At 39.7% G+C, this 26,317-nt stretch overlaps 1 protein-coding gene across 14 annotated transcripts in view; it reads left to right on the top strand.

Moving 5' to 3' along the window:
• LOC132399618 (coiled-coil domain-containing protein 178) overlaps positions 1-26,317 on the top strand; it is a 310,549-nt gene that overhangs the window by 264,743 nt on the left and 19,489 nt on the right. Inside the window, exon 21 of one of the 14 annotated variants that reach the window (XM_059980224.1) lies at positions 19,460-20,771. The exons of the other annotated variants lie outside the window; for them this stretch is intronic. Within the exon in view, the coding sequence (XP_059836207.1) occupies positions 19,460-19,513 (54 nt within the window). The 3' untranslated portion in view covers positions 19,514-20,771. Of the gene's footprint in view, positions 1-19,459; positions 20,772-26,317 lie in introns of those variants that run through there. 14 annotated transcript variants of the gene reach the window in all.

Below are 26,317 nucleotides of genomic sequence, written 5' to 3'. Positions count from 1 at the left end.
CCTGTTCGTCCTCCGTCAGGTCATCCCCCTCGACCGCATTCAAAACGGGATAACGATTACTGAGGGGGGTAGCCCCAGGGGTGCTCTCTACTATCTGAGCTCTTCCCTTCGCTTCCCTGACCGTCACTCACTTATCTAACTCTTGCAGCCTAGGGGTGACTAACTCCTTGTAGCTCCTCTCTATCTCCTGTTCACTCTCCCTAATAAGCTGTAGGTCATTGAGCTGCAGTTCCAAATCCCTAACATGGTCTCTCAGGAGTGGCATCTCAGTGCACCTGGCACAGTTGTGGCCATCAAGCTCAGTTGCCACCGCTGACAGGAAATTTACTTTTCTCTTTTGATTTCTGTGTTCTGTTCACCAAAAGTTTGTCGAAAATTTATTCGTTAACCATGTATATTTTCTTTACAAATAAATCCCAGTGCAACAGGGCTGAAGACTAGGGGGATGTAGCTTTAAAATGAGAGGGGGAAGATTTAAAAGACCCTTGATGACCAGAAGTCAGTGAATACAGGGAATGAACTATCAGAGGAAGTGGTTGTGGTAGGTACAATATCATCACTTCAGAAGCACTTGGATGGGGTAGAGCATGGAGCGATATGGACTGAACACAGGAAATTAAGTCAGACTGGTTGGGTACTGTGGCTGCCATAGACTTATTGGGCTAAAGTGGCTACGTTGGGTCATAGCTACTGCAACACTACCATGTCATCCTGACTCTCTTTATGACTCTATTAAATAGATTGGGGTAGGCATAGTAGCATCAATGATGTGGGTTCAATTCTGCTGTGTGTAATGCTGTTTGATCACGTGGATTTGCTCGTGGTCTTCAGTGTCCTTCCAAGTTCCAAAGATTTACAGGTTTGTAAGTTAATTGGCCACATGGGTATAATTGGGCAGTGCAGGCTTGTTGGGACAGTAGGGCCTATTATCATGCTGAATCTCCAAAAAAAGAACAAATGAATATGTCCTTTGGCTAAACCAGAAAGTGAACAGAATGGCAAAGCTTTCTCATGGAGGAGGAATTCTGAATGATTGCTTTTCACAGAACAAAAGTGATGGTTCACATTTGCACAAAACCTTTAACATAGCAAAGTCTTCCAAGGTGTTAAACAGGTCCATTATCAGAGAAATTTGACACTGAACCACTTAAAGGAGATTTATTCATTGAAATGATTTACTGTTATACCAATACCTGTTTATATGGAATATAATGCTTTTGCTGCTTTCATTCTCCATCAGTTTTAAGTTACTGTTGTGGCTGGGTCTTCAGTCACCTGTCACTTTAATTTTACATTCTTCTTTTATTTGGACTCTATGTCCCTGTTCTTCAACATGGTTTAAAACTTATTGCAAACTCAAGGGTTAGCAGGAAATCTTCTGAGCACATTTTAGTCCTCAGGTAGCAACACTGAGTTAATTAATTTAAATTAATTGACTTCTCCCGCAAATTATGTCAGATTGGCTGCATTTCTGTCTGTGGAATTTCTGATGATTTTGTTCTCCTATTTCTACCCACTCTGAACTGGACTTTTGTTTCTTTACTTGCTTCATTACCACCTTGTTTTATGTTGCCATGTTATCCCTTTTAGTCACTTAATGTCTTCTGCCACCCAATTACATACTTACTTTCGACCCTTTCCTCTTCACCACTGGCCACAGTAATGTAGCATTTAGTGCGATGCTATTATGGTTCAGTGTGTCGGACTTCAGAGCTCAGTTCCAGTGTGCACTGTAGGAAATTTTGTACGTTCTTTCTGTAAGCAAGTGAGTTTCCTCCAGGTGCTCCAGTTTCCTCCCACAGTCCAAAGACATACTGGTCAGTAGGTTAATTGGTTATTGTAAATTGTCCTATGATGAAGCTAAGGTTAAATAGGTGGGCTGCTGGGCAGTACAGCTTAGTGGGCCAGAAGGGTCTGTTCCATGCTATATCTCTAAATAAACAAACAAAACCAAGTGTCACAAACATGAGAAAATCTGCAGATGCTGGAAATCAGATTCCCCCTTCTCTGACCCTTTATTTCTTTCACCATTCAACTTCTCAGCTCTTTACTTCACCACTCCCACCCTCTCTTGGTTTCACCTACCACCTTGTACCACTTCTTCCCCTCCCCCACCTTCTTACGCTGGCTTCTCACCTTTTCTTCCAGTCATGATGAAGGGTCTTGGCCCAAAACATTGACTGTTTAATCTTTCTATAGATGCTGCCTAGCCTGCTGAGTTCCTCCAGCATTTTGTGTGTGTTGTCAAAATAGGGTGTCACCAACCTGAAACATTAGTTGTTTTGAACTCAGCAGGCCAGGCAGCATCTGTGGAAAAGAGTATAGTCGATGTTTGAGGCCAAGAAGAGTACTGGCCTGCTGAGTTGCTCCAGCATTTTGTGTGTGTTAATAGAGATTAATTTGGGTTTAAGTTGAACTTCCGATGTCTGCAGATGGTCCCTTGTTTTACATTAGTTGTTTTCTTCCTCTACAGAGGCTTTCTGACTTGAAGGATGTGGAAACTATGGAAATGGTTCTGATGTGCACAAATAGACTGTCAATATCCTTCATTATAACAATGGCTATACTTCAAAAAGTACTTAATTAGTACTTTTGAAGTACTAAATCATAATTGATCATAAAAATAAGTTATATATTTGCAAGTTATCCTTTCTTTATTATGTCAGCAGTACTATCATAGCTTATCACATTGTTTGCATCTTTACATTGTGGATTTACCACTAGATTTTCATTAAAAAATCAGTTTGATAAAATAATGAGATAAGTAATGAGAATAATGGCATTATACTGTTCTATTTTACTGAGTGTTAATATTATACAACTGAAAAATTGAATTTGAATATGTGATAGATGTAGCAAAAATTGAAAGTTGTTGATTAATAGAACAGTGGTTGTGTGAATATGAAACTAGATAAGTGATAGAAAGCACAGCATTGGTGTGCAGTTGTTTCACAAGTGATTGACACAAAGCATATCAAGATTTGATAATATTTTGGATGTGAACATATGCAGGTCTGTTCCCCAGATATCAGTGTGGAACTACTACTTTTTTGATCCATTATTAATCACTTGGACATCATTTACAGGACATTCTTTCAAAGTTTTCAGATAACACAAAGCTCAGAAATATAGTAAATAAGCTCGCAATCATGATGGAGAAGTGTGACATGATGTGATGCCTTTTGGCAGGAAAAAGGAAAGCAAGTATAAACTGGTACTTTTTTAAAAAAGTAGAGGAATGGACTCCTGCAGAATAGCACCTTTAGCTTCATAACTGGAGAGTCGTCTGGAAAAGGAATGAGGTTATGATAATCCTATTTAACACATTGGTTAAGCGCTGGCCGGAATATTATTGTTGATCCATTCACCATGCTACAGGAAGGAAATTGAGACCTTGGAGAAAGTAAGGAGGACATTTACTAGAAAGGAACTAGGATGAAAGATTTAAGTTATATAAAGACATGAAAAACTGCTATTGTTCTTCATGTATCATGGAATGTTAAGGTGAGGTGTTCAAAATTATAAGGCTTTTGATCAATAGGAAGAACTGCTTCCAGTGACTAAGTAGTCAGTTACCAAATTACAGAGCGTACAGACTTAAAGAAATTGCAAAAGACTCAGAGCTATATGATCACTTTTCAATGGTTCAATGGTTCAATTTAATATCACAGAAAGTAATATCACAGAAATCTTTACTCTTCACAGACATGTATGAAACAGAGAGAAAAGAAGAATGAATGACAGAAAACATTAGAACCCCAGAGCCCACTTCCCCCTTCCCACAAACAAGCAGCAGCAAAACCAACCCTTCCAGCACTTGTTCCAGCAAAATCATCAGACCACCACTACCCAACATTCAAGCAATAGCAAACCTCCAAAGACCATAATCTATAGTCTATCAAAAACTACTGTTCATCCCAACACCCTAATGTCTCAACAGGCCCTCTCTCTCACAAACAAGAGAGAGATATCACTCTGCTACAGTGAGAGAAGAGGCCAATAGCTCGCTTTTTCAATGTTAGACTCTGCAGTGTCACTTATTTTGTGTTCCTATGACTCAAGGATCAACAAACGAGAGAGAGAGAGAGAGAGAGATCACTCAAGTGTAGAAACTTCTGATAGCTGCACCTGCTGTCTTGATGTTTCAATCTTCCACGACTTCAGTGAGGAATCGGGTCAACATTCCCTTGAATGTGCACATCTTCAAAGCTGCTCCTAGAGATACCGAAGCGCAGGCTGCTCAGTGAGCTCTGAAGAGGAAGAACCCATTGTCCGTGAAGAACACAGTTTGAGTGCAGCTGTAGATCATGAACTCCAACAAGACCCCAGCCACCTTGAAGAGGAAAACATAGACTTGAGTACATTTAAACTGTTTTGGGAATGAACAAAGAAGTCACTCAAGTCCACAAAACCCCTGCCACTTTTATTTTCCAATGAGCCATTTCTTACATAGTATGATAGAAAATACATACTTTATCAAGTTTTGCATAAATGTAGTATTCCAAAATTTAACTTTATTCCAGAGTATTCTATCAAAATTTGAATGGAAATTAGTGTTCAATTATTAATGATCAGGCATGTTGTTAAAATTATCAACCTGTAATGGAGAAGGTCAGAATCTTTCCAAATGCCTCACCAGTTTTGGAGTGACAATGGCAACACTGGTTTCAGCATCACATCCAAACAGCACATCAAGTGATTCATTATGCTTTGGGACTGTTGTCCAGCAATGAAGAAATATTGTTTTCTTCATTGCTGGACAACCATAGCATAAAGCTTGCTGGAAATGATTAGTGGGTCAAGCAGCACTTAGGGAGAGAAAAGGAGTTACTGTTTCAGGTTTCAGAGTTAGAAACTTGAAACATTAAATCTGTTTCTCTCTCTGCAGATGCTGTCTGACCTTGTGAGAATTTCAAGTATTTTCTATTTCTATTATTGCCCCATACACTACTTTTGATGTGCTCCTCTTACCCCTGATTATTCTGGTGCAGTAGGGCTATGATTATGGCATTATTCCAACAACCTAACAGTTGTAAGCTCACATTCCACCATTTCATTTTAAGAAATTGTATAATTATAGGGTTTAAATTGGATAGCCCTTAAATATGGGCACATGATCTCAATACATGATTAAACCAAGGCCATTGTTTCAAATGCAAGCTTTATGCTATCTTTGTGCTGCCTGCTGCTAAGGGTGATTACTGCATGCATTCAGCTCTAGCATGCTGTTTATTGACTGCACATATCAGCAGGGGCCCTAAACCATCATTTCCTAGCACCATTAGAGCTATCTTGCACTGTTGGAAACACTTCTGTGTCTCTTAAAGAGTGGGTACTTTGTGGCTGGAGAAGTGTTGGGAATTCTTCAGGAAATGAATCTCATCTGGAAGACAGGAAGGACTGCACTGTGTAAGCATGAATGAGCTCTGACTTTGATGGAGAATTTCGAATGGAAAGATATTCTGTATCCATATAGAGCAAGTAACACATACTCAAAAGCTGATAACCATGGTGGTCAATGGAATGTCCTAAGGATTTATTCCATGAGCTTCAAAGATAACGTCAAAATCAGCCTGAAGAATTTCAACATTCCATCTAAAAACTGGAAAGACATTGCACTCAATAGATACACCTGGAGGAAATCTGTTCAAGAGGCTACATGGGAGCAGCCTCTGCTCTGTCGCAAAGAACAAGTGACAGCTGCAAAAGAAGAGATGGAACAAGCAAAAAATCCCAGTCACTAATCACATCCACCACTTACTCTTGCTCACACTGCACCAAAATATATGGATCACAGATCAGTCTCTACAGCCATCTGAGAACGCACCAATAGACAAGGCTTTAGGAGAATATCACACATGATTTGAGTGCTTGCACTACTACTGCTAATGAGTATAAAAGATGGTCATGGTCAGTAAATACATCTTCAAATACAATATATTACCAAGTATACCACCAGACTTAGATATTCTATACATCTCAATACTCCTAATGCTCATCCAGCTGTAATTTCACATCAGTTAAAAATTATACAATGATCTCAAATACTCTACCACACCCAGAAACTTGGGCATGCAGTAATCTTAGCAAATATATCTTATAGCTTTCACATACTGCCATATGTGTCTTCTATCACTTCCAAAATAGTTTTACAGTGTTAACTGGCACATGTTCTTTTGAACTACACAATGGCATTAAACTTTGATCTCAGACTTTGGTGGGAGCTCTGAAGCTGGGGAATTACAAAAGAATGTGATTCTTTAAGTAATAGAGTAATGATATTTGATCTTATTATTATCTAATTATAGATAATTGTATTATCTCTTGCTGGAAACCATGAGGCAGAGGGAGCAGGCGTCCTCTGTCTCTGAAGGATGACCAGATATCATTTTTCGTAGTAAATTACAAAAAAGAACTGGGTATATTTTTAAAAGAGAGAGGTACAGAGGGATCTGGAGAAAGAGCACTTCCACGTGGAAATACATTCCCAATATTAGACAATTTGCCAGTACTTTGAGCTATTTTGCAACTGGAGCCCTCCAGACAGTATCTCATGACCTTTGAATTGATATTCAAATAGTGATGCATGAAAATATATTTTTTTAGACAAACCACATACTTCATATTCTTCACTGTGGAGTCTAAAGAGAATAAAATGGAGAACTATTCGATCCTGCAGACTGGCAGGGTTCATGCAAGTGCAAGGAAAAACTGATGTGATGTTCAGCCTTTCAGCTTGATAAACAACAAAGTCTTTGATATCGTAAATATAAAGTGGCAATTATATTGCCTTCATTTCATCAGAACATTCACCATCCAAACTGTTTTTATCATGTCATAATAATCCTGAAGTCAAATCAAATCAGGACGGTTCACTAGTGATGAGGGTTATTGCCTTTAATTATAACCATACAACTTCGGTAAAACCCCTTCAATTAGAGGACAACAGGCTGTTTTATAAGAAATCTCAATGAGTGCCCTATGATACAGCAAAATATCATCTTACCTTCATAACTAATCTGACGGTTACTATCGAAAAAGCACTAGAGTCTCAAGATTTTGTACTGGCTTTACAATGAAGAAAAAAAAGTTTGAAAAGCTGGTTCTTTTCTCCCTAAAACTAAGAAGATTAAGGAAAAACTTAACAGAGGTATGCTGGAACTAGAGATTTAGAACAAATTAGGTAAATTGTTTACATTGGTGGTTGGGTCAGTGACCAGAGATTTAAGGTAACTGACAAAAGAAAAAGTTTTTCTATGCAATTGCTGGTTAGAATTGGAGTATGCTGTCTGAGAGGATGGAAACAAAGTTCATCCTCAACGCCTGCCGACCCACTATTTGTCCACAAGGATCAATGGCTTTCAACCACAGAACACTCCGACCACCAGCTCCTGCCCCTGACTCTTCATTTACTGCCCCTGACCTCTAACTCACCCTTAAAACTGTCCCTGAACCCTAACCTGTCCTGTGACTCCTTGCACTGTCTTAGGTCTTAGAGCAAGGAACAACCTGATGTTCGGATGATTTAAATGCTAGGCCAGATGGATTGAATTGGGCCAGTATTGATCACTGCTCCACAGTGTTTACACTGTTCTGCACTGCAGTGAGGCTGAGGCTGTGGGCTGCTCTGGGATTCATGTCTGCATGCTGCAAAACATTTACTCTGCCATGCACTGAATTGAGGCTGTGGCCTGCTCCAGCTGCTCCAGGCATGCTATTTGCTTGCTTTTCTTGTTTGCATAATTACTTTTCTCTCTCTGCATATTGGGTGCTTGGCAGTCTTTGTTAAATGGGTTCTTTTGGGTTTCTTTGTTTTGTGACTGCCTGTAAGGAGATGAATCTCAAGGTTGTATAATGTACACGTACTTTGATAATAAGTGTACTTAAAACTTTGAAAAGCATCCCTATAAATCTGAAAAACAAGTCTGAGCCAGAACTTTGACAAGCATGGGAACTCAGCACTACCTTGACCGGAAGACCAGTAGTGAATGTGCAAAAGTTGACAAATTAGGTATTATGTGGGAGAAGGTGAAGTTATGAACTGCAGTAGACTTAGATTGTGAAATATTGCAGTTTAAGAGGGTCTGGCAGCCACAGCACATGACACAGAAAGCTTAGTATATAGGTTTGATAATTGAATAGGAAGACTTGTGAATTGCTATCCTTTATCATAAAGGCAGGACTGTTGAATTACTTGAAGTTAATATGTACAACTGTGTAAAAAGTTATCAATTGTCCCAGTTGTGTGAAGGATGTCTTGCATATGCCATGACTTTATTCATCAGCATTGGAACAAATTGACATCGGTGCCCTGCTCAACATCATTTCACAGTTTTTTTCTCAAACAAAAATAAATTCCTAAGCCATATATTGTTTTAGAATCAGTACGAGATGGTCATAGAGTTATAGTCACTGAGACATACAGCACAGGAACAGGCCTTTCAACTTACCACATCCGTGTTGGTCATCAATATCTCTGTATACTAATCCCTTTACTAACATTTTCTCCATAGCTACTATGCTTTGGCAATTGAAATGTTCAGCCAGATGTTTCATGAATGTTGTGGGACTGCCACCTTCTTAGGCATTCTTTCCCAGATGGCAGCCACCCTCTGGTTGAAACTATTCTTCCTCAGATTACACTTAAACTCCTTACTCCTCACTTTAAACCTATGCCCCTTAATCACATGGGAAAAGGTTTCCCACTTTTACTCTATCGATATCTTTGTATACCTCTATCAGATTCTCCCCTCTGCCTCCTCTGCTCTATGGAAAATAAACCCAACTACCCGTCTGGCTTCATGACTGTAACATTCTATCGCAGGCAAATACAGCTGAATTTCCTCTGCACCCTTTCCATTGCAATTGGGGCCTTCCTACAGTGTGATGATCGGAACTGCACACAATCAGAACTCCTGTGATGCAGGTCAAGTCAAGTCATGTTTATCGTCATTTAACTATATACATGTATACCATTCAACAAGACATTTCTCTGGACTAGGGTGTAAAATGCAGTAGTACACATAGCTCACATACACTACACAATAGCTTATAAAAGTAAGGATAAAATTTACAGATGAATTACACATAAATCAACAAACTAAATTGCATAAATTATATATTGTAAGGTTGTCATGTGTGTGTGGCCTCTGTTGGTCGTGGTCAACCATGGGCACTGCACTGGTAGTCACTGGCTTGTTGAGCAGCGTCGACTGTGGCTATTGAGGCCAATCCTGGAATGGCAGGCTCTGCCACAGTTGCTGCATGTGTAGGGTGTTGTGGAATTGTTGTCTGTTGTCCACTGTGCTCTCCGTTTAGCTCTAAACTCCTCAAACTGATTAAGTGCAATGCAGCAGGGAGTTCAGTACCCTAATACCCTGAGGGAAGAAACTGTTTCCATCCTGACTGTTCTTGTTTTTATGTATTGGAGTCTCCTGCATGATGGTAGAAAGTCAAAGTGGATGCTGGTTGGATGGGTGGGATCCCGGATAATACTAAGGGCAGCGCTCCAGACAAATGTTGCTGACAGATGTAGGGAGGCCCCTATCGTCTTCTCAGCTGCTCTCACAGTCTTTCATAGGGACTTCCAGTCCAATGGAGATGTACCTGTCCCATACCAGATGGAGATGTACCTGTTGCCCTTCTCAATTTACAAGCTGATTAATATCATTCTGTAGTCTTATACTACCCCTTTCATTATCAATGACATCACAATTTTTGTGTAATTGACAAATTTACTAATCATATCTCTCCCATGATGACTTTGAAATCATTAATGCATTTAATGATAGGAAGGTTCTGGCACTGATTGCTGAGGTGCACCACCGGTGACAGGCTTCCCATCATAAAAGAATCCCTTCACCATTACTGTCTGTCTCCTATTATCAAGTTAAATTTTAATTCAATTTTCCAATTTGTCTTTGATTCCAAGGACTAACCAACCTTTCATATGTCAAAGGCCTTATTAAAATCCAGTATCAGTTACATTATCCTCATCAATATCTTTATTTTTTTATCCAAATCTCAATTAAATTAGGCAAGCAGGATCTTCCACCAACCAATCCGTGCTGACTATTCCTGATCAAATTCTACCTTTCCAAGTGTAGATTAATGCTATCTGTCAGGATTTTACCTACTATTTCTTTACCACTGCCAGTGGACTATCTGATGTGTATTCACCTGGCTTATCCCTGATATCCTTCTTTAATAAAGGTTGAACACTTGCTGGCTTCAGTCATCTGGCACTTCAGGTGTGACTGGCAGACATCTAAGTATCTCCATCAGGGCCCAGCAATTCTGTCCCTTGCCTTCCAGAGAATGCTAGAATACATTTCATCCAGTCCTGAGAGTTAGCCACTTTCAGAGAAATATAGTCATGGAGCAATATAGCATCGACACAGGATATCCTTCCAAATGAGTCCATGCCAACCACGTGTCTACGAAGCTAGTGCCAATTTCCTGTGTTTGGCACAAATCCTTCAGGTACCTAAACTGCATGTACCTATCGAAGTGTTTTTAAAATGACACCATTGTATCTATCTCAACCACTTCATCTAGTTTGCTCTAGAATTTCATCACCCCAGCAGAAATCTTCAACTACAATCTTCCTGGTATATACAGTTTAGAATAAATAATTCAAGAATTCCTTTGTCTCCATGCATAGATTACCCCTTTAATCAGTAATAAGCCATACCAGGGTCTGGGATGTCTCAGACTGAGTCCTCAACATTCTTAAATGAGAGGACTCATTTATGAACAGCCAGAAGTTGTGGTCCACATAGGTACCAATGACATGGGTAGGACAAGTGAGGTTCTGCACAGTGAGTTCAGGGAGTTAGGTGCCAAGTTAAAGGGCAGGACCTCCAGGGTTGTGATCTCAGGATTACTACCCATGTGATTTGCTAGTTTAATACATGGCTAAGGAGCTGGTGGGGGGGGGGGGGGGCATAAGATTTTTGGATCATTGGGCTCTCTTCTTGGTAAGGTGGGGCTTTTGCAGAAGGGACAAGTTGCACCTGAACTGGAGGGGAATGAATATCTTAGTGGAAAGGTTTGTTACTTCTGCATGGTGGGGTTTTAACTAGAGTTGCAAGGGGGTGGGAACCAGAGTGCCATAACAGATAGTGGTGAGGTTGTGGAGGAAGATGTTGGTAAAATACCTCAAAGTTAGGAAGCAAAAGGTTTTGAGCAACTAGTGTCCCTAGCATCATATATTTCAGTGCAAGTAGTGTTGTAGGAAAGGCGGATAATGGTGCTAAAGATGAGGTAGCTAGTTTACAAACAGAGGCAATGTTTTGTGAGGAGAGGCTGTTGATAGGGCAAAATTGAAGTCAACAGGATGAATTGCAATGTAAAAGGTGGACAAAACTGAAAAGGGTGAATACAGACTGAAGGTGTTGTATTTGAATGAGTGCAGTGTACAGAATAAGGTAGTTGAACTTGAAGCACAGTAGCAGATTAGCTGGTATGATGTTGTAGGCATCACTGAATCATGGCTGAAAGAAAATTATAGCTGGGAGCTTAATGTCCAAGGATACACATTATATCAAAAGGACAGGCAGGAAGGCAGAAGGGGTGGTGTTGCTTTGTAAGTAAAAAATAAAATCAAATCATAAGAAAAAGGTCACATAGGGTCAAAAGGTGTTGAATCATTGTGTCCCTTGAGTCCACTAGAGGATCAGTTATTCTGGATTGGGTGTTGTGCAATGAACCAGAACTAATTAGAGAGCTAAGATAAAAGAACCCTTAGGGACAAGCGATCATAATATGATTGAATTCACCCTGAAATTCAAGAAGTATTACAGTGGAATTAAGGAAATTGCAGCGGCATGAGAGAGGAGCTGGCCAGAACTGATTGGTAAAGAACACAGGCAGGGATGAAGGCAGAGCAGCAATGGCTGGAATTGATTCAAAAGGCACAGGATATATACATTCTAAAGGCAAGATGACACAACCATGGTTAACACGAGAAGTTAAAGCCAACATAAAAAATGGAATACGTAAGTAAGCTAGCCAATGATATTAAAGAGGATACCAGAATTTTCTTCTGGTCCATGAAGTGTAATAGAAAAGTGAGAGTGAATATTGGACCACTGGAAAAAGATGCTGGAGAGGTACTAATGGGGGAACTATGAAATGGTGGACAAACTAAATATGTATTTTGCATCAGTCTTCATGGTGGAAGACACCAGCAGTATGGTGGAAGTTCCAGATGTCAGGGGGCATGTAAGTGTGTAAAGTTACCACTAACAGAGAGGAGGTTATTGGGAAACTAGTAAGTTACCTGGACTACACCCCATGGTTCTGAAAAAGGTGGCTGAAGTGTAATGATCTTTCATGAATCACTAGATTCTGGAATGGTTCCAGAAGACTGGAAAATTGTAAGTGCAAGTCCACTCTTCAAGAAGGGAGAGAGGCAGAAGAAAGGAAACTATATGCCAGTTAGGCTGACCTCAGTGGTTGGGAAGATGTTGGAGTCGATTATTAAGGATGAGTACTCAGGGTACTTAGAGGCACATGATAAAATAGGCCATAGTCAGCATGATTTTCTCAAGGGAAAATCTTGCCTGATAAATCTGTTGGAATTCTTTGAAGAAATAACAAGCAGGATAGACAATGGAGAATCAGTTGATGTTGTGTACTTAGATTTTCAGAAGGCCTTTGACAAGTTGCCACACAAGAGGCTGCTTAACAGGCTACAAGCCCATGGTATTACAGGAAAGATTCTGGCATGGATAAAGCAGTGGTTGATTGGCAGAGGCAAAGAGTGAGATTAAGGGAGACCTTTCTGGCTCCCTAACAGTGACTAGTTGTGTTCCACAGAGGTCTGTGTTAGGACCGCTTCTTTTTTATGTACATGTCAATGACTTAGATGATAGAATTGATGGTTTTGCTGCAAAGTTTGAGGAATTTTGAGGAAGTAGAGAGGCTACAGAAGGACTTAGACAGATTGAGAGAATGTGTAAAGAATTGACAGGTGGTATACAGTGTCTGGAAGTGAATGGTCATGCACTTTGATAGAAGAAATGAAAGGGTTGATTATTTTCTAAATGGGAAGAAAATATAAAAATACTGAGGTGCAAAGGGACTTTGGAGTCCTTGTGCAGGATTCCATAAAGGTGAATTTGCAGGTTGAGTCTGTGGTGAGGAAGGCAAATGCAATGTTATCATTTATTTTAAGAGGTATAAAGCACTGATGAGGTGTCACTTGGAGGATCGTGAGCAGATTTGGGCCCCTTAGAAAGGATGTGCTGTAACTATTGTGGTTTCAAAGAAGGTTCACGAAAATGATACTACAATTGAGTGGCTTGACACATGAAGAACATTTGATAGCTCAGGTCCTGTATTCACTGGAATTCAGAGGAAACCATCAAATGGTGAAAGGCCTTGATAGACTAGATGTGGAGAGGATGTTTCCTAAGGTGAGAGAGTCTAAGAGCACTGTACACAGCCTCGGAATAGAAGGGCATCCTTTTAGAATGGAAATAAGGGGGAATTTCTTTAGGCAGAGTGGTGAATCTGTGGAATTCTTTGCCACAGGCTGTTATGGAGGCCAAACTTTTATGTATATTTAAGCAGAGGTTCATAGATCCTTGATTGGTGGGGCATGAAGGGATACCAGGAGAAGGCAGGAGATTGGAGACAAGAGGAAAATTGGATCAGCCATAATGAAATGATGGAGTAGACTTGTTGGGCAAGTGGCCTAATTCTGCTCCTACTTCTTATGGTTTTATGCATAAACTGCAGATTATACTGATTGCTTATCTGAGTTTAGTTTACTTACAAAACCTCATAATTCACTTGTGCCTGCAGTACTTGCAAATGATGGGTCTTTCACACTCATGAAGTAAAATCAGCAATGCACCACTAGCAGTGCATTATCTTCTGTTAGATATTCATTTTTGCTTTCACTACCTTTGGCCTAGTAGTCTTTGTTGTACATTGTTTTTGAAAAACACTTACAAATGTCATCTTTGAAATAAAAGAGTATTAGATGTGACTGTGTGCTACATATGACTCTGTTGTCGACAGTGGCAATACAAACCTGTGACCAATGTTTTAGAATGTCAGCGAATATTTTTTATTTCTTGCTTGGGTTTGAAATGACTGAAGATCCCTTGTGTTTTATCTATGATAAATTGTTTTAAAATGCAATTAAGATTCTTGGAGGGATGCCACAAAATGATGTATAATGATATTTCAAAATAAGGATGATAAAACAATTTGTAGTATATGGTGTAAACAATCAAATTGCAGCCATAGTATACTTGCTCAAAAATCAGTTTTAAAAAAACCCAGAAGGTTTCACCACATTGCAAGTATCACTAACCAAACAAGAAATTGGTGTCCTGACACTTGTCACCCTAAAGTCCCTCAGTATTAATAGTCTTAGCCCCTCATTCTTCTAAGTTATAAAGAATACAAATCAAACTTCTTTAGCAATCTGTGACAGGACATTTCTTACATCTCAGGAATGCAAAGAGTGATTCTCTTCTGTGAACATCATGTGAATAAAAAGCTAAATTGCATTATGTAAATGCAAGGAGTATAACCAGTAAAGTAGATGAGCTCAAAGCATTAATTAACACTGGGATCTATGCTATTGTTGCTATTGCTGAGGCATATTTGAAGGATGGACAGGGCTGCAAACTCAGTATCCCAGGATATAGAATTTTCAGGTGAAACAGGATGAGGATTAAAAGGGGACAAGGTGTTACACTGTTACTCAAAGAATGTATTATTTCAGTATTGAGGGGGGATATTGTAGAAAGTTCCTCAAACAAGGCTATACAGGTAGAGTTCAGATTATTATTTGCTGGTGATGTATTACAATTCAGTCAACAAGTTAGAGGAACAGATATGGGGGCACATATCAGAGAGATACAATAAAAGTAAGCTTATTGTACTGGAGGATTTCAGTTTCCCAAATGCTAACTATGATTGCTTTAGAGGGGAATGGGATTTTTGAGGTATGCCCAGGATACCTTTTTGATGTAATATATAAATAGCCCAGCAACAGAGAAGCATTCCTGGACTTTATCTTGGGGAGCTGATCAAGTGTAAATAGTGACCATAACTCCATATGTTTTAAAGGGGTTACAGAAAGAAAAAAAAAATAATAATAATAATAATAATAATAATAATAATAATAATAATAATAATAATAATAATAATAATAATAATAATAATAATAGCAAAAATAATATGGAAAAATAATAATAATAATAATAATAATAAAGGTTTAACTCAGGATAAACTATTATAAATAACAAGATAGGACCTGGAAAAAAAGGTAGTTTGGTGACATCTACTTGTAGTTAAGTTTACTTCTGACCATTGGGAAGCATTCAAAGGAGATATCACATAATTTTTTAGACCAGCTTAGGATCTGCAGAGATAGGAACTGAGATAACAAGTTTAATGAATTTGCAATATCAAGAGATATTGAGAATTGGATAAACAGAGAGAGAGAAAAAAAGAAGTGAATGACAGCAGAGCAGAAATGACTGAAGTTTCTGGGAATAATTCACGAAGTGTCAGATAGATTGTCCCACAGAAGAAGTTGTTCTCAAATGGCAGGGGTAGGCAACTGTGGCAAACAAAGGAAGTTATAGACTGCATAAAAGCCAAGGAATGAACACATAAGGTAGCAAAAGTGAGTGGGAGGCTTTTAAAATCCAACAAAAAGCAACTGGAAAAAAACTATAAGAAGGGAAAAGATGAAATATGAAGGCAGACTAGCCAATAATATAAAGTAGGATATCAAATGTTTTTTTTATATAAGGAGTAAAAGGGAGGTGAGTTGATATTGGATCACTGGAAAATGATTCTGGTGAGGTAGTAATGGCAGACAAAGAAATGGCAGATGAACTTGATGGGGACTTTGCCTCAGTCTTCACTGTGGAAGATACTAGCAGTGTGCCAGAGGTCCATGAGTGTCAGGAAGCAGGAGTGAGCGCCTGCAAAGAAAATGTGCTTGGTAAGGTCTTAAGTTGGATAAGTCACCTGGGCTCGATGGATTACATCCCAGAATTCTGAGAGAGGTTGCTGAATAGATAATGGATGCATTGGTCATAATCTTACAAGAATCACTTGATTTTGACATGGTCTTGGAGGACGAGAAGATTGCAATTATCACTCCACTCTTTAAGAAAGGAGGAAGGTAAAAGAAAGGAAATTATAGGCTAGTTAGCCTAATTTCAGTGGTTGGAAAAGAGTCAGAGTCTATTATTAAAGATGGTGATTTGAGGTACTTGGAGACTAATGATAAAATAAGTCAAAGTCAGCATGGTTTCTGTAAAGGAAAATCTTGCCTGACAAATCTGTTAGAATTCTTCAAGGAAGTAACAAGCAGGGTGGACAAAGGAGAGGTAGTGGATGTCATTTACTTGGATTTTCAGAAGGAATTTGATAAGGTGCCACACATGAGGCTGCTTAACAAGATAAAATCCTACGGCATTACAAGAAAGATACTGGCATGAATAGCAGAATGGCTGACAGACAGGAGGCAGCGAGTGGAAAAAGGGGTCTTATCTGGTTGACTGCCGGTGACTAGTGGTGTTCCTCAGGGGTCAGTGTTAGGACTACTACTTTTCACATTGTTTGTCAATTATTTAGATAATGGAATTGATGACTTTGTAACAAAGTTTGCAGATGATATGAAGATAGGTGGAGGGGTAGGCAGTGCTGAGGAAGCAATGCGATTGCAGCAGAACTTGGACAAATTGGAAGAATGGGCAAAAAAAAGGCAGATGGAATACAGTGTTGGGAAATGTATGATAGTGCATTTTGGTAAAAGGAACAATAGTGCGGACTATTATCTAAATGGGGAGAAGGTTCAGAGGTGCAGAGGGACTTAGGAGTCCCCAAAGGTTAATTTACAGGTTGAGTCTGTGGTAAAGAAGACAAATGCAATGTTGGTACATACGTAAAGGGGAATAGAATATAACAACAAGGAGATAATGCTGAGCCTAAGAAACTCAGCAGACCGCACTTGGAGTACTGTCAGTTTTGGGCCTCATATCTCAGAAAGGGTGTGTTGTCATTAGAGAGATTCCAGAGGAGGTTCGCAAGGATGATTTCAGGAATGAATGGGGTTAACATATGAGGAGTGTTTGGTAGCTTTGGGCCTGTACTCACTGGAAGAATGCAGGAGGATCTCATTGAAACCTACCAAATGTTGAAAGAACTAGATAGGGAGGATGTGGAGAGGATGTTTCCTATGGTGGGAGCATACAGAACTAGAAGGCACGGCCTCTAAGTTGAGGGGTGACCCTTAGAACAGAGGCATGGAGGAATTTTTTCAGCCAGAGAGTTATGAATCTGTGGAACGCTCTGCCACAGACTGCAGTGGAGACTAAGTCTGTGCGTATATTTAAGGCAGAAGTTGATAGTTTCCTGACCAGTCAGGCCATCAAAGGATATGGCGAGAAGGCAGGTGTATAGAGTTGAGTGGGATCTGGGATCAACCATGATGGAATGGCGGAGCAATCTCGATGGACTGAGTGACCTAATTCTGCTCCTATGTCTTATGGTCTTAATGTCATATAGTCATATGTCAGGAACTAACAGCAGGTGAGGTGCGTTATGAATATCAAAAAGTGTAGAGAGCTGCTTAGAAATTAATTTAGAAAGGCTAAGAGGTGTCACGAACAATCAGTGTCAGACAGATTAATGGTGAATCTGAAGTCTTTAAGTATGCTAAGGGCAAAAGAATCATTTGGGAAAAAGTGGGGGCCATTAGGCAGAACAAAGGCAATCTGTGTGTGGAGCCACAAAAGTACACAAGGTTCTTGATTGGACATGGCATCAAAGGTTACAGGGAGAAGGCCGGGTACTGGGCTTGAGGAGGAGATAGAAAAAAGGGATCAGCCATGGTAGAATGGTGGAACAGACTTGAAGGGCTAGATGGTCTATTTCTGCTCTTATATTTAATGGTCTTTATATTTAATATATTGAGGCCCTGGTTATGAAGGAAAAGAAGAGGAGGGGGTGAATAACAATATGAACAGCAAGGAACAAAAGAGATTCTTGAGGGATATAAGAAATGCAAGAAAACATTTAAGAGAGAAATCAGGAGCGACTTAATGAAGGCGTGAGATTGCTTTAGCAGGCAAGATGATGGAGAATCCGCGGTGCTTTTACAGAGATACTAAAAACAAGAGGATAGCAAAGGATAAAATTGGTCCTCTTGAAGATCAGCATTGTCTTCTATGCATGGAGCAGAAAGGGATGGGGAAGATCTTAAATGATTCTTTTGCATCTACATTAAAATAGGGACTGATTAGTGATAATCAACAAGGCTTTGTGCATGATAGGTCTTGTCTGACCAATCTTATAAAGCTTTTTGAGTAGGTCAGTCAGAAAATTACTGGATGTGGCTCAGATGGAATTTAGCAATGCCTTTGAAATTGTCCCACATGGGAAGTTGGTCAAGAAGGTTCAGTGACCTAGCATTCAGGATGAAGTAGTAAATTGGATTCAACATTGGCTTCACTGGAGAAGCCAGAGAGTGGTAATAGATGGTTTCCTCTCTGACTGGAAGCCTGTGACTAGTAGTGCATCATAGGTTTCTGTGCTGGGTCCATTGATGTTTGTCATCTATGTTAGGATTTGCACAATAATGTGGTAATCTGATTTAGCAAATTTGCTGATGACACCAACATTGGAGGTGTAATGGACAGTGAAGAAGGCTTTCAAAGCTTGCAGTGGGATCTGGACCAACTGGAAAAATGGGCTGAAAAATGGCAGATGGATATAAATATAAACAAGTGTGAAGTATTGGACTTCGGGAGGACAAACCATGGCAGAATTTATACAGTAAACAGTAAGGCTCTGAGGACTGTGTTAGAACAGAAGGATGTGGGAATACAGACTCATAATTCCTTGAAAGTGGCTTCACAAGTAGTTAGGGTCATTTTGAGAGCTTTTGGCACATTGAACTTTACAATTCAAAGTACTTAGTACAGGAGATGGGAATTTATATTGAAGTTGTATAAGATGTTGGTGAGGCCTAATTTGGAGCATTTTGTGCAGTTCTAGTCACCTGCCTACAGGAAAGATATTTATAAGATTGAAAGAGTACAGAGAAAATCTACAAGAATGTTGCCAGGACATAAGGACCTGAGTTACAGGGAAAGGTTGAATAGGTTAGGACTTTATGTTCCGGCATTTAGAGGAATCACAGTAGAGGTACCAATACATAAAATTATGAGTGGCATTGACTGTATATGTAAGCAGGCATTTTTCACTGAGGTTCAGTAAGACTAGAACTAGAAGTCATGATGAAAGGTGAACTGTTTAAGGGGAACTTGAGGGGGAGCTTCTTCACTCAGAAGAAGGGTGATGAGAGTGTGGAACAAGCTGCAGGCAGAAGTGACGGATGTAAGTTTTATTTCAACTTTCAAGAGAAATTTGGATACGTATATGGGTGTTGTAATGTACTGTGTGAATATTCTAGGTCAGAGTGTGTATGACGTCAGAACGGGGGTTAAAGAAAATGGAAGTCTGTTGAATAAACGTGGTGGTTCAATCTACAGAGGTGTCCGAGTCACGTCAATACTACATGGTGTCAGAAGAGGGATGATGTCGACATTCGCAAGACATGGTATTCCAGATATTGTCATCAGTGACAATGGTCCACAATATGCCAGTGGTGAGTTCAGAGGGTTCTCAGAAAGCTGGGAATTTCAACATGTCACTTCCAGTCCAGGGCATGCACAGTCTAATGAACAAGCAGAGAGAACTGTACAAACTGTCAAGAACATGCTCAAGAAGGCACAAAGCAGCAATGGTGACCCTTACATTGCTCTGCTTGAATATTGCAACACACCGATCGAGGGTGTGGGGTTCTCTCCAGCGCAGCTGTTGATGGGACATCATCTGAAGTCCAAACTGCCAACATCCACAACTCTACTGACTCCTGAAGGTAATGCTCAAGTACATGACAAGCAAAAGTACAAGCAAATAAAGCAAAAGAGCTACTATGACAAACATACAAGACAGTTGCCAGATCTGCATACAGGTGAAAATGTCAGAGTACAGAGAGGAGACACTTGGCAGCCAGCTATGGTTGTGAACAGGCATCAGCAACCAAGATCCTTCATAGTTTGCACGCCAGATGGAAGAGTCTACAGGAGGAACAGGAAGCATCTGCTGAAGACAGGCGAGAGGGAGTTTCCACGTACAGATGCACAGGACATTTCCACAGATACAGACATGGAAACAAACAACACCAAGAGTGAGGGGTGTGACAAAACCCCATGACGCAATGAAGGTGAAGGTTCGGTGCAGGCCAACCAAGGTTGAAACGCAGACCGCTAAGACACAGAGGTCACTCGAGAGACTGACACTGATGAAGGACATGCACAGTCACAATCGTATCGCACATGGTCTGGGAGACAAGTCAAACTTCCAGCTAGATACAGAGACTAGATCTACCTACAGTCTCACACAGTTTGAGGCAAAGTCACATGCTATAAGTTCCAAGGTGTGAAATAAAAGGTTTATTAGTCTATGTTAGTAAAAGAAAATATACTGCTGTTAGTATGTAAGATTCAATGTAGAATACAGTATAAGAAGTTAAGATGTTTTTTCAAATTTATGTCATGGCTGCTGCAGTGTAAGAAAGGCATTGTTTTGGTATCCTTGTATACCACTGTGGTATTCACAGTGTTGTAAAAAAAAATCTTGAGAAGGGGAGTGTAATGTACTGTATGAATATTCTAGGTCAGAACGGGGGTTAAAGAAAATGGAAGTCTGTTGAATAAACGTGGTTGTTCAATCTACAGCGGTGTCTGAGTCACGTCAATACTATGGATGGGAGGAGTTTGAAGGTGCAGGTCGATGGGACTAGGCAGAATAATAGTTCGTCATTGACTAGATGGGTCGAAGGACTTGTTTCTGTGCTGTAGAGCTCTATGAATATGGCTCTGACTCTATATTCTAAATGAATACTTTTCATCTTTATTCACAAAGGATACAGACTTTGTACTTGGAGTATGTTGTGAAAGAGTAAATGAAATTCTAGTGCAGGTCTGCATAAGTAAAGGGGAGGTGTTCAATGTCCTTGCTGGCTTAAAGATGGGTAAACTCCCAGGACAGGGATTTTTCACAGGCTACAGTGGATGGCAAGGGGAGATTGCTGGGGCTCTAGCTGAGGTTTTTATAACATCACAGAACATAAGGTATCAGATAGCTGGAAAACAGCAAACATAGCCCCCCTTTTCAAAAATGGTAACTATAGAGCTGTGAGCCTAGCATCCCACCTCAAGCCATATTTTCCCCTCCCCAACCCTTTCTGCTTTGTTTCTGTAATTCCTTTATACAGTTATCCCCTCCCATTCGCCTCCCCTTTCCCTTTCTCCTTAAGCTGTATTCACCAGGATGCAGGTTGGATAAGAGAGTTTGGACAAACAGTGACTGTTTGCTCTGGAGTGCTGGAGGCCAAGGGAAGATCTGTTAGAGGTTTATAAAATTATAAGGCACATATGGGGTAGATAATCAGAGTCCTTTTTTCAGAGAAAAATGTCAACTATTAGAGAACATGCATTTAAAGTGACAAGGGATAAGTTTGAAGGAGATTTTAGTAGAGCCATTAACAAAGTTCCCTGTGGTAGGTTTATTCAGAAAGTGAGGAGATATGGGATCCAGGGAAAGTTGGCTGCATGAATTCAGAATTGGCTTGCTCACAGAAGACAGAGGGTCATAGTAACTGAGGTATATTCTGCCTGGAAGTCAGGGACGAGTGGTATTTTGGAGGGTTTCAATTCTGGGACCCTGTTTTTTGTGATTTTTATAGAAGACTTGGATAAGGAAGTGGAAGGGTGGGATAGTAACTTTACAAATGACAGGAAGATTTGTGGTGCTACGTATAATACAGAAGTTTGTTGTTACAATGGGACATTGATAGGATGTAGAGCTGGGCTGACAAGTGACTGATGGAATTCAGTCTGGAGAAGTGTGAAGTGATTCACTTTGGAAGTTTGAACTTGAAGGCAGAATACAATGTTAATGTCATGATTCTTAGCTGTGTGGAGGAACATGGCCTTCATTAGTCGTGGTTTAAGTTCAAGAGCAGCAAGGTAATATTATAACTCTGTTAAACTCTGAAGTATTGTTTTCAGTTCTGATTGCCCCTTTATAGGTAGGATATGGAATGTTTAGAGAGGGTGCAGAAAATATTTGCAAGGATGCTGCCTGGATTAGAGAGAATGTCTTAAGAAGAGGTGAGTGAGGAAGAGAAACTGACTTGATGGAGGTATTGAAGTTTCTAAGAGGCTTAGCTAATATGAGGGGCATAATTTTAAAGTGATTGGAGGAAAGTGTATGGGGAATATCAGAGGTATCTTTTTTACATTGAGAATGGTAGGTGTATGGAACACACTACCAGGGCTGTTGGTTGAGGCAGATACATTCAGGGCATTTAAGAGAATCTTAGGTAGGCATATGGATGCAAGAGAAATGGGGGGCTATGTGGGAGAGAAGGGTTCGATTGATCTTAGGGAAGGCTGAAAGGTCCATGGAACTTTAGGGGCTGAATAACCTCTACTGTGCTGAAACGTTTTATGTTCTATGAGGTATGTGGGGTATATTTTCACATTGAGCATAGTTTGGTGCCTGGAATGTGCTGGCAAGATACTTTCAACAGTAAATATGTAGAAATTTAAATAAAATAAATGAAATAGAAGTGCCAGTCATACTGTTTTGCTCATCAGTTCACATTCCCAGTAAAGACTTTCAGATGTCTTTACGGCCAGCTGAAATTAATTGGCCTATGACAATAGGAACAAGTATATTAGGAGCAGAAGTAAGTACTTGCTATCCTTCCCTCACAAACGTGTTCCACCGTTCAGTAAGACCATAGCTGATCTGATTATAACCCACCCCTCTAATCTTATATGCCCTTGCTTATTTGCCTCTTCTTTAAAAAATATTTAAAGACTCTTGTTCTGTTGTGCTTAGAAAAATTATTTGGATTTTGCATGAATCTTTGACCTAATGAGAGAAAAGAAAATTGCCTCATCTTTATCTTAAGTGGGTGAACTCTAATTTTTAACAGCGACCCTCTAGTTAACCTCGAGAACTGATTGATCAATTCTCCTCTCTTAATAATGTTCACTGTCAAATATTATGCAGTATATGGAATAAGGTAAATGATCTTGTAACGCAGTTAGACATTGGCACGTATGATGTTCTGGGCATCAGAGTCATGGCTGAGAGAAGTTCATAGCTGGGAGCTTAACATCCAAGGATATATTTGTATTGAAAAGACAGGCAGGTAGACAGAGTGGGCAGGGTGGATCTATTGGTAAAAATCCTTAGACAGAGGCGACATATGATTGAAAGATATAGAAACCTTGTGGGTAGAGTTAAGAAACTGCAAGGGTAAAAGGACCCTGATGAGTTTTACTTACAGGCCCCAAATTGTAGCCAGGATATGGGATACAAATTACAACAGGAGATAGAAAAGGCATATAATAAGGCATTTTATGATTGTCATGGGGTATTTCAATATGCAGGTAGGTATGGAAAATCAGATTGGTGCTGGATACCAAGAGATAGAATTTATAGAATGCCTATGAGATACCTTTTTAGAGCAGCTTGTGGTTGTGCTCACTTGGGGAAAGGCAATTCTGGATTTTTTTTTAATAAACCAGAGTTAATTAGGGAGCTTAAGGTAAAGGAATCTTCAGGAGACAGTAAACATAATATGATAGAATTCACCCTGAATCCTTAACAACCTTCCCCACTATCCACAACTCTACCATTTTTGTGTCGTTTGCAAATGTACTAAGCATACCACTTGCATTGTTGTCTATATCTATTATATATATCACAAACTTCTATTGTTTGCATGATTTGTATTTTTCCCCATCTCTGTGCACTGGGTGTTGGTCATTATTTTATTTAGTTTTGTTTTAAATTGGGTTCTTTCAGGTTTTGTGCTTTGTTGCTGCCTATAAGTGAACAAATCTCAAGGTTGTATAATTTAAACATTCTTTGATAATCAATGTACATTGAAACTTTCAAACATCAGTGGTCTCAGTAGTGATACTTGTGAAATGCCACTCATTACAGACACCCCTCTACTGTCCTCTGTTTTCTTTGGGCAAGTCAGTTCCCTCCTTGGAGTGGCCCTACTCACTCTCAAGTTAAATTTTTGCTTTCAATGCTTTGGGATTCTCTTTAATCCTTCCCACTCAAGTTATTTCATATCCTATTTTAACCGTCTTGATTCCCTGCTTAACTTCCCTCCTTTTTTATGTTCCTTGAAGGTACTGACTGACTTTAACTTCTTAAGCCTTACTCATTTTCATTTTTTGACTAAATTTGCAACATCTCTCATTATCCAAGGTTCCTGAACCTTGTTTCATTGTCTTTTCCATGACTAACTGGCCTTTAGGTAACTCGCCATATCAGATCTACATTGTACCTACACAATAACAGCTGCTCCCAATCTCCTAGTCCTGCCTAATACTGTTTACCACTCTCCTCCAAGGTGCAGTCTTATCCTTATTTATAATTATCTGAAAATTTATGGATACCAGCTTACGATAACAAAGTCATGATCCTATCTCTCCCAAGTTGATCTTGCTGTTGCCTATCAGACTACGAGGTCTGCCACTCAGATGATATGGAATTTAAAACTGTTTCATAGGTGGCAGAGTACGCAAGCTGTTGTTGGTATTTGTCTTCTTTATTGCAACGGTCTAATCATTATTTTGTGCCATTAAAGTCTGGGAGAGTTGCTGCCATCCATTTTGATATGATGCAAATTTCAGCACCATGAATGGTGGTCGATTGTGAACTTGCACGGGATTTGATAGGGTTGAAATCAGGTATCTCATTGGTTATTAATTAAATCAAGCTTCCTCAGTGTGCTTGGGGCTGCATTCATCAAGGCAACTTGAGAACATTCCTCTGTGCTTGGAGCTGCATTCGTTGAGCTAAGTAGAAAAGATTTTTCAATGTGCTCTGAGCTGTATTCATTGAGGCAAGTAGTGAACATTCTTCAGTTTACTCGAAGCTGCACTCATTGAGGCATTTAGAGAATATTTCATTACTCTCTTGACTTGTACCTTGTAAATGATGAACGCCTTTGCAATCAGGAGTTAAGCTCTTTTTTCTGCATATTGCACTGCTTGGACCAGGCACTTAATTACTGTGATCTTGCATTCACAGTAATTAATTATCTGGTCTCAGACTAGACCTCAGGATATCAAAGGTAGGATATTAGGCAATACAATAATCAGCATAACAGGAAAATGCTGAGTGTGCCTTAAGTAAGAGTTTAACCACATGCCTGCATCAGTCATTTTGCATGAAGTAATGACTTGCCTCTGATTCTTTTGTATTTAGTGTTCTCAAAATTGGAGAGACTAAATGCCAGCTAGGTGACCATTTTGCAGATTACTTCTGTTTATTATGCTTCCTGTTACCTATCACATTAGGTCCCACTGCTGGTAACAAGCTCCTGTCAGCTGGCACCACCACTACTTGTATTCAGTTCTTCTTGGTTTCCATCTTTTCAGATACATTGGCTTTGTCTTCTTCTCAACTTAAAATTTGTTTGGTTTCCAATTTTTTGCCAAATTCTGACCAGCCCAAAACATTAACACAGAATCTGTGCACTTTCTGCACAGATTCTGTAGATAGAACTTGTCACCTGATCTGGTGTGTGGCTGTAGTGTGGCAAGAGTAATGGTCTGATGTAAAATGAGTAAATTATATTTATCAGTTGCATAATTTTGATCGGTGAGATCACATTACTGAGATTACACACTATTTAGACATTCAAGGAGAGTTAGCCCTTTCTGGATTAAAATAGGTTAAGTTCTCCAGGACAGCAGCAAAGTTCATTTAGTTCTGATAGTGAAAGCTAATATTGGCGATCAGTTAAAATCACTTGTAACTATCAAAAAGCAATAACAGAATTGATTTATATCATTCAAGCCTTCAAAGAATAGCCAGGATGTGGGTCTAAGCCTCTAAACAATGGTCAGGATGTGGGATACAAATTCCAGCGGGAGATATAAAAGACATCTCAAAAAAGGACAATAGGTGATTTCATTCTGCAGGTAGATTGGGAAAATCAAATAGAAGTTGGGTCCCGAAAGAATGTCTATCATATGGCTTTTTAAGAGCAGCTTGTGACTGAGCCCACTAGGGAAAAGGCAATTCTGGTTGGGATGTTGTGTAATGAACCAGGTTTGATTAGGGAGCTTAAGGTAAAGGAACCACTGTATAGTAGCAGTTAGAGCAGTATCATGACAACACAGGTCGTCGGAGTTTGGAGTTCAACTGTAAGGAGTTCATT

The sequence above is a fragment of the Hypanus sabinus genome, chromosome 1 (assembly GCF_030144855.1).
Source record: "Hypanus sabinus isolate sHypSab1 chromosome 1, sHypSab1.hap1, whole genome shotgun sequence".
In the NCBI taxonomy this organism is placed as follows: domain Eukaryota; kingdom Metazoa; phylum Chordata; class Chondrichthyes; order Myliobatiformes; family Dasyatidae; genus Hypanus; species Hypanus sabinus.
This window is presented reverse-complemented; position numbering and strand designations above follow the sequence as displayed.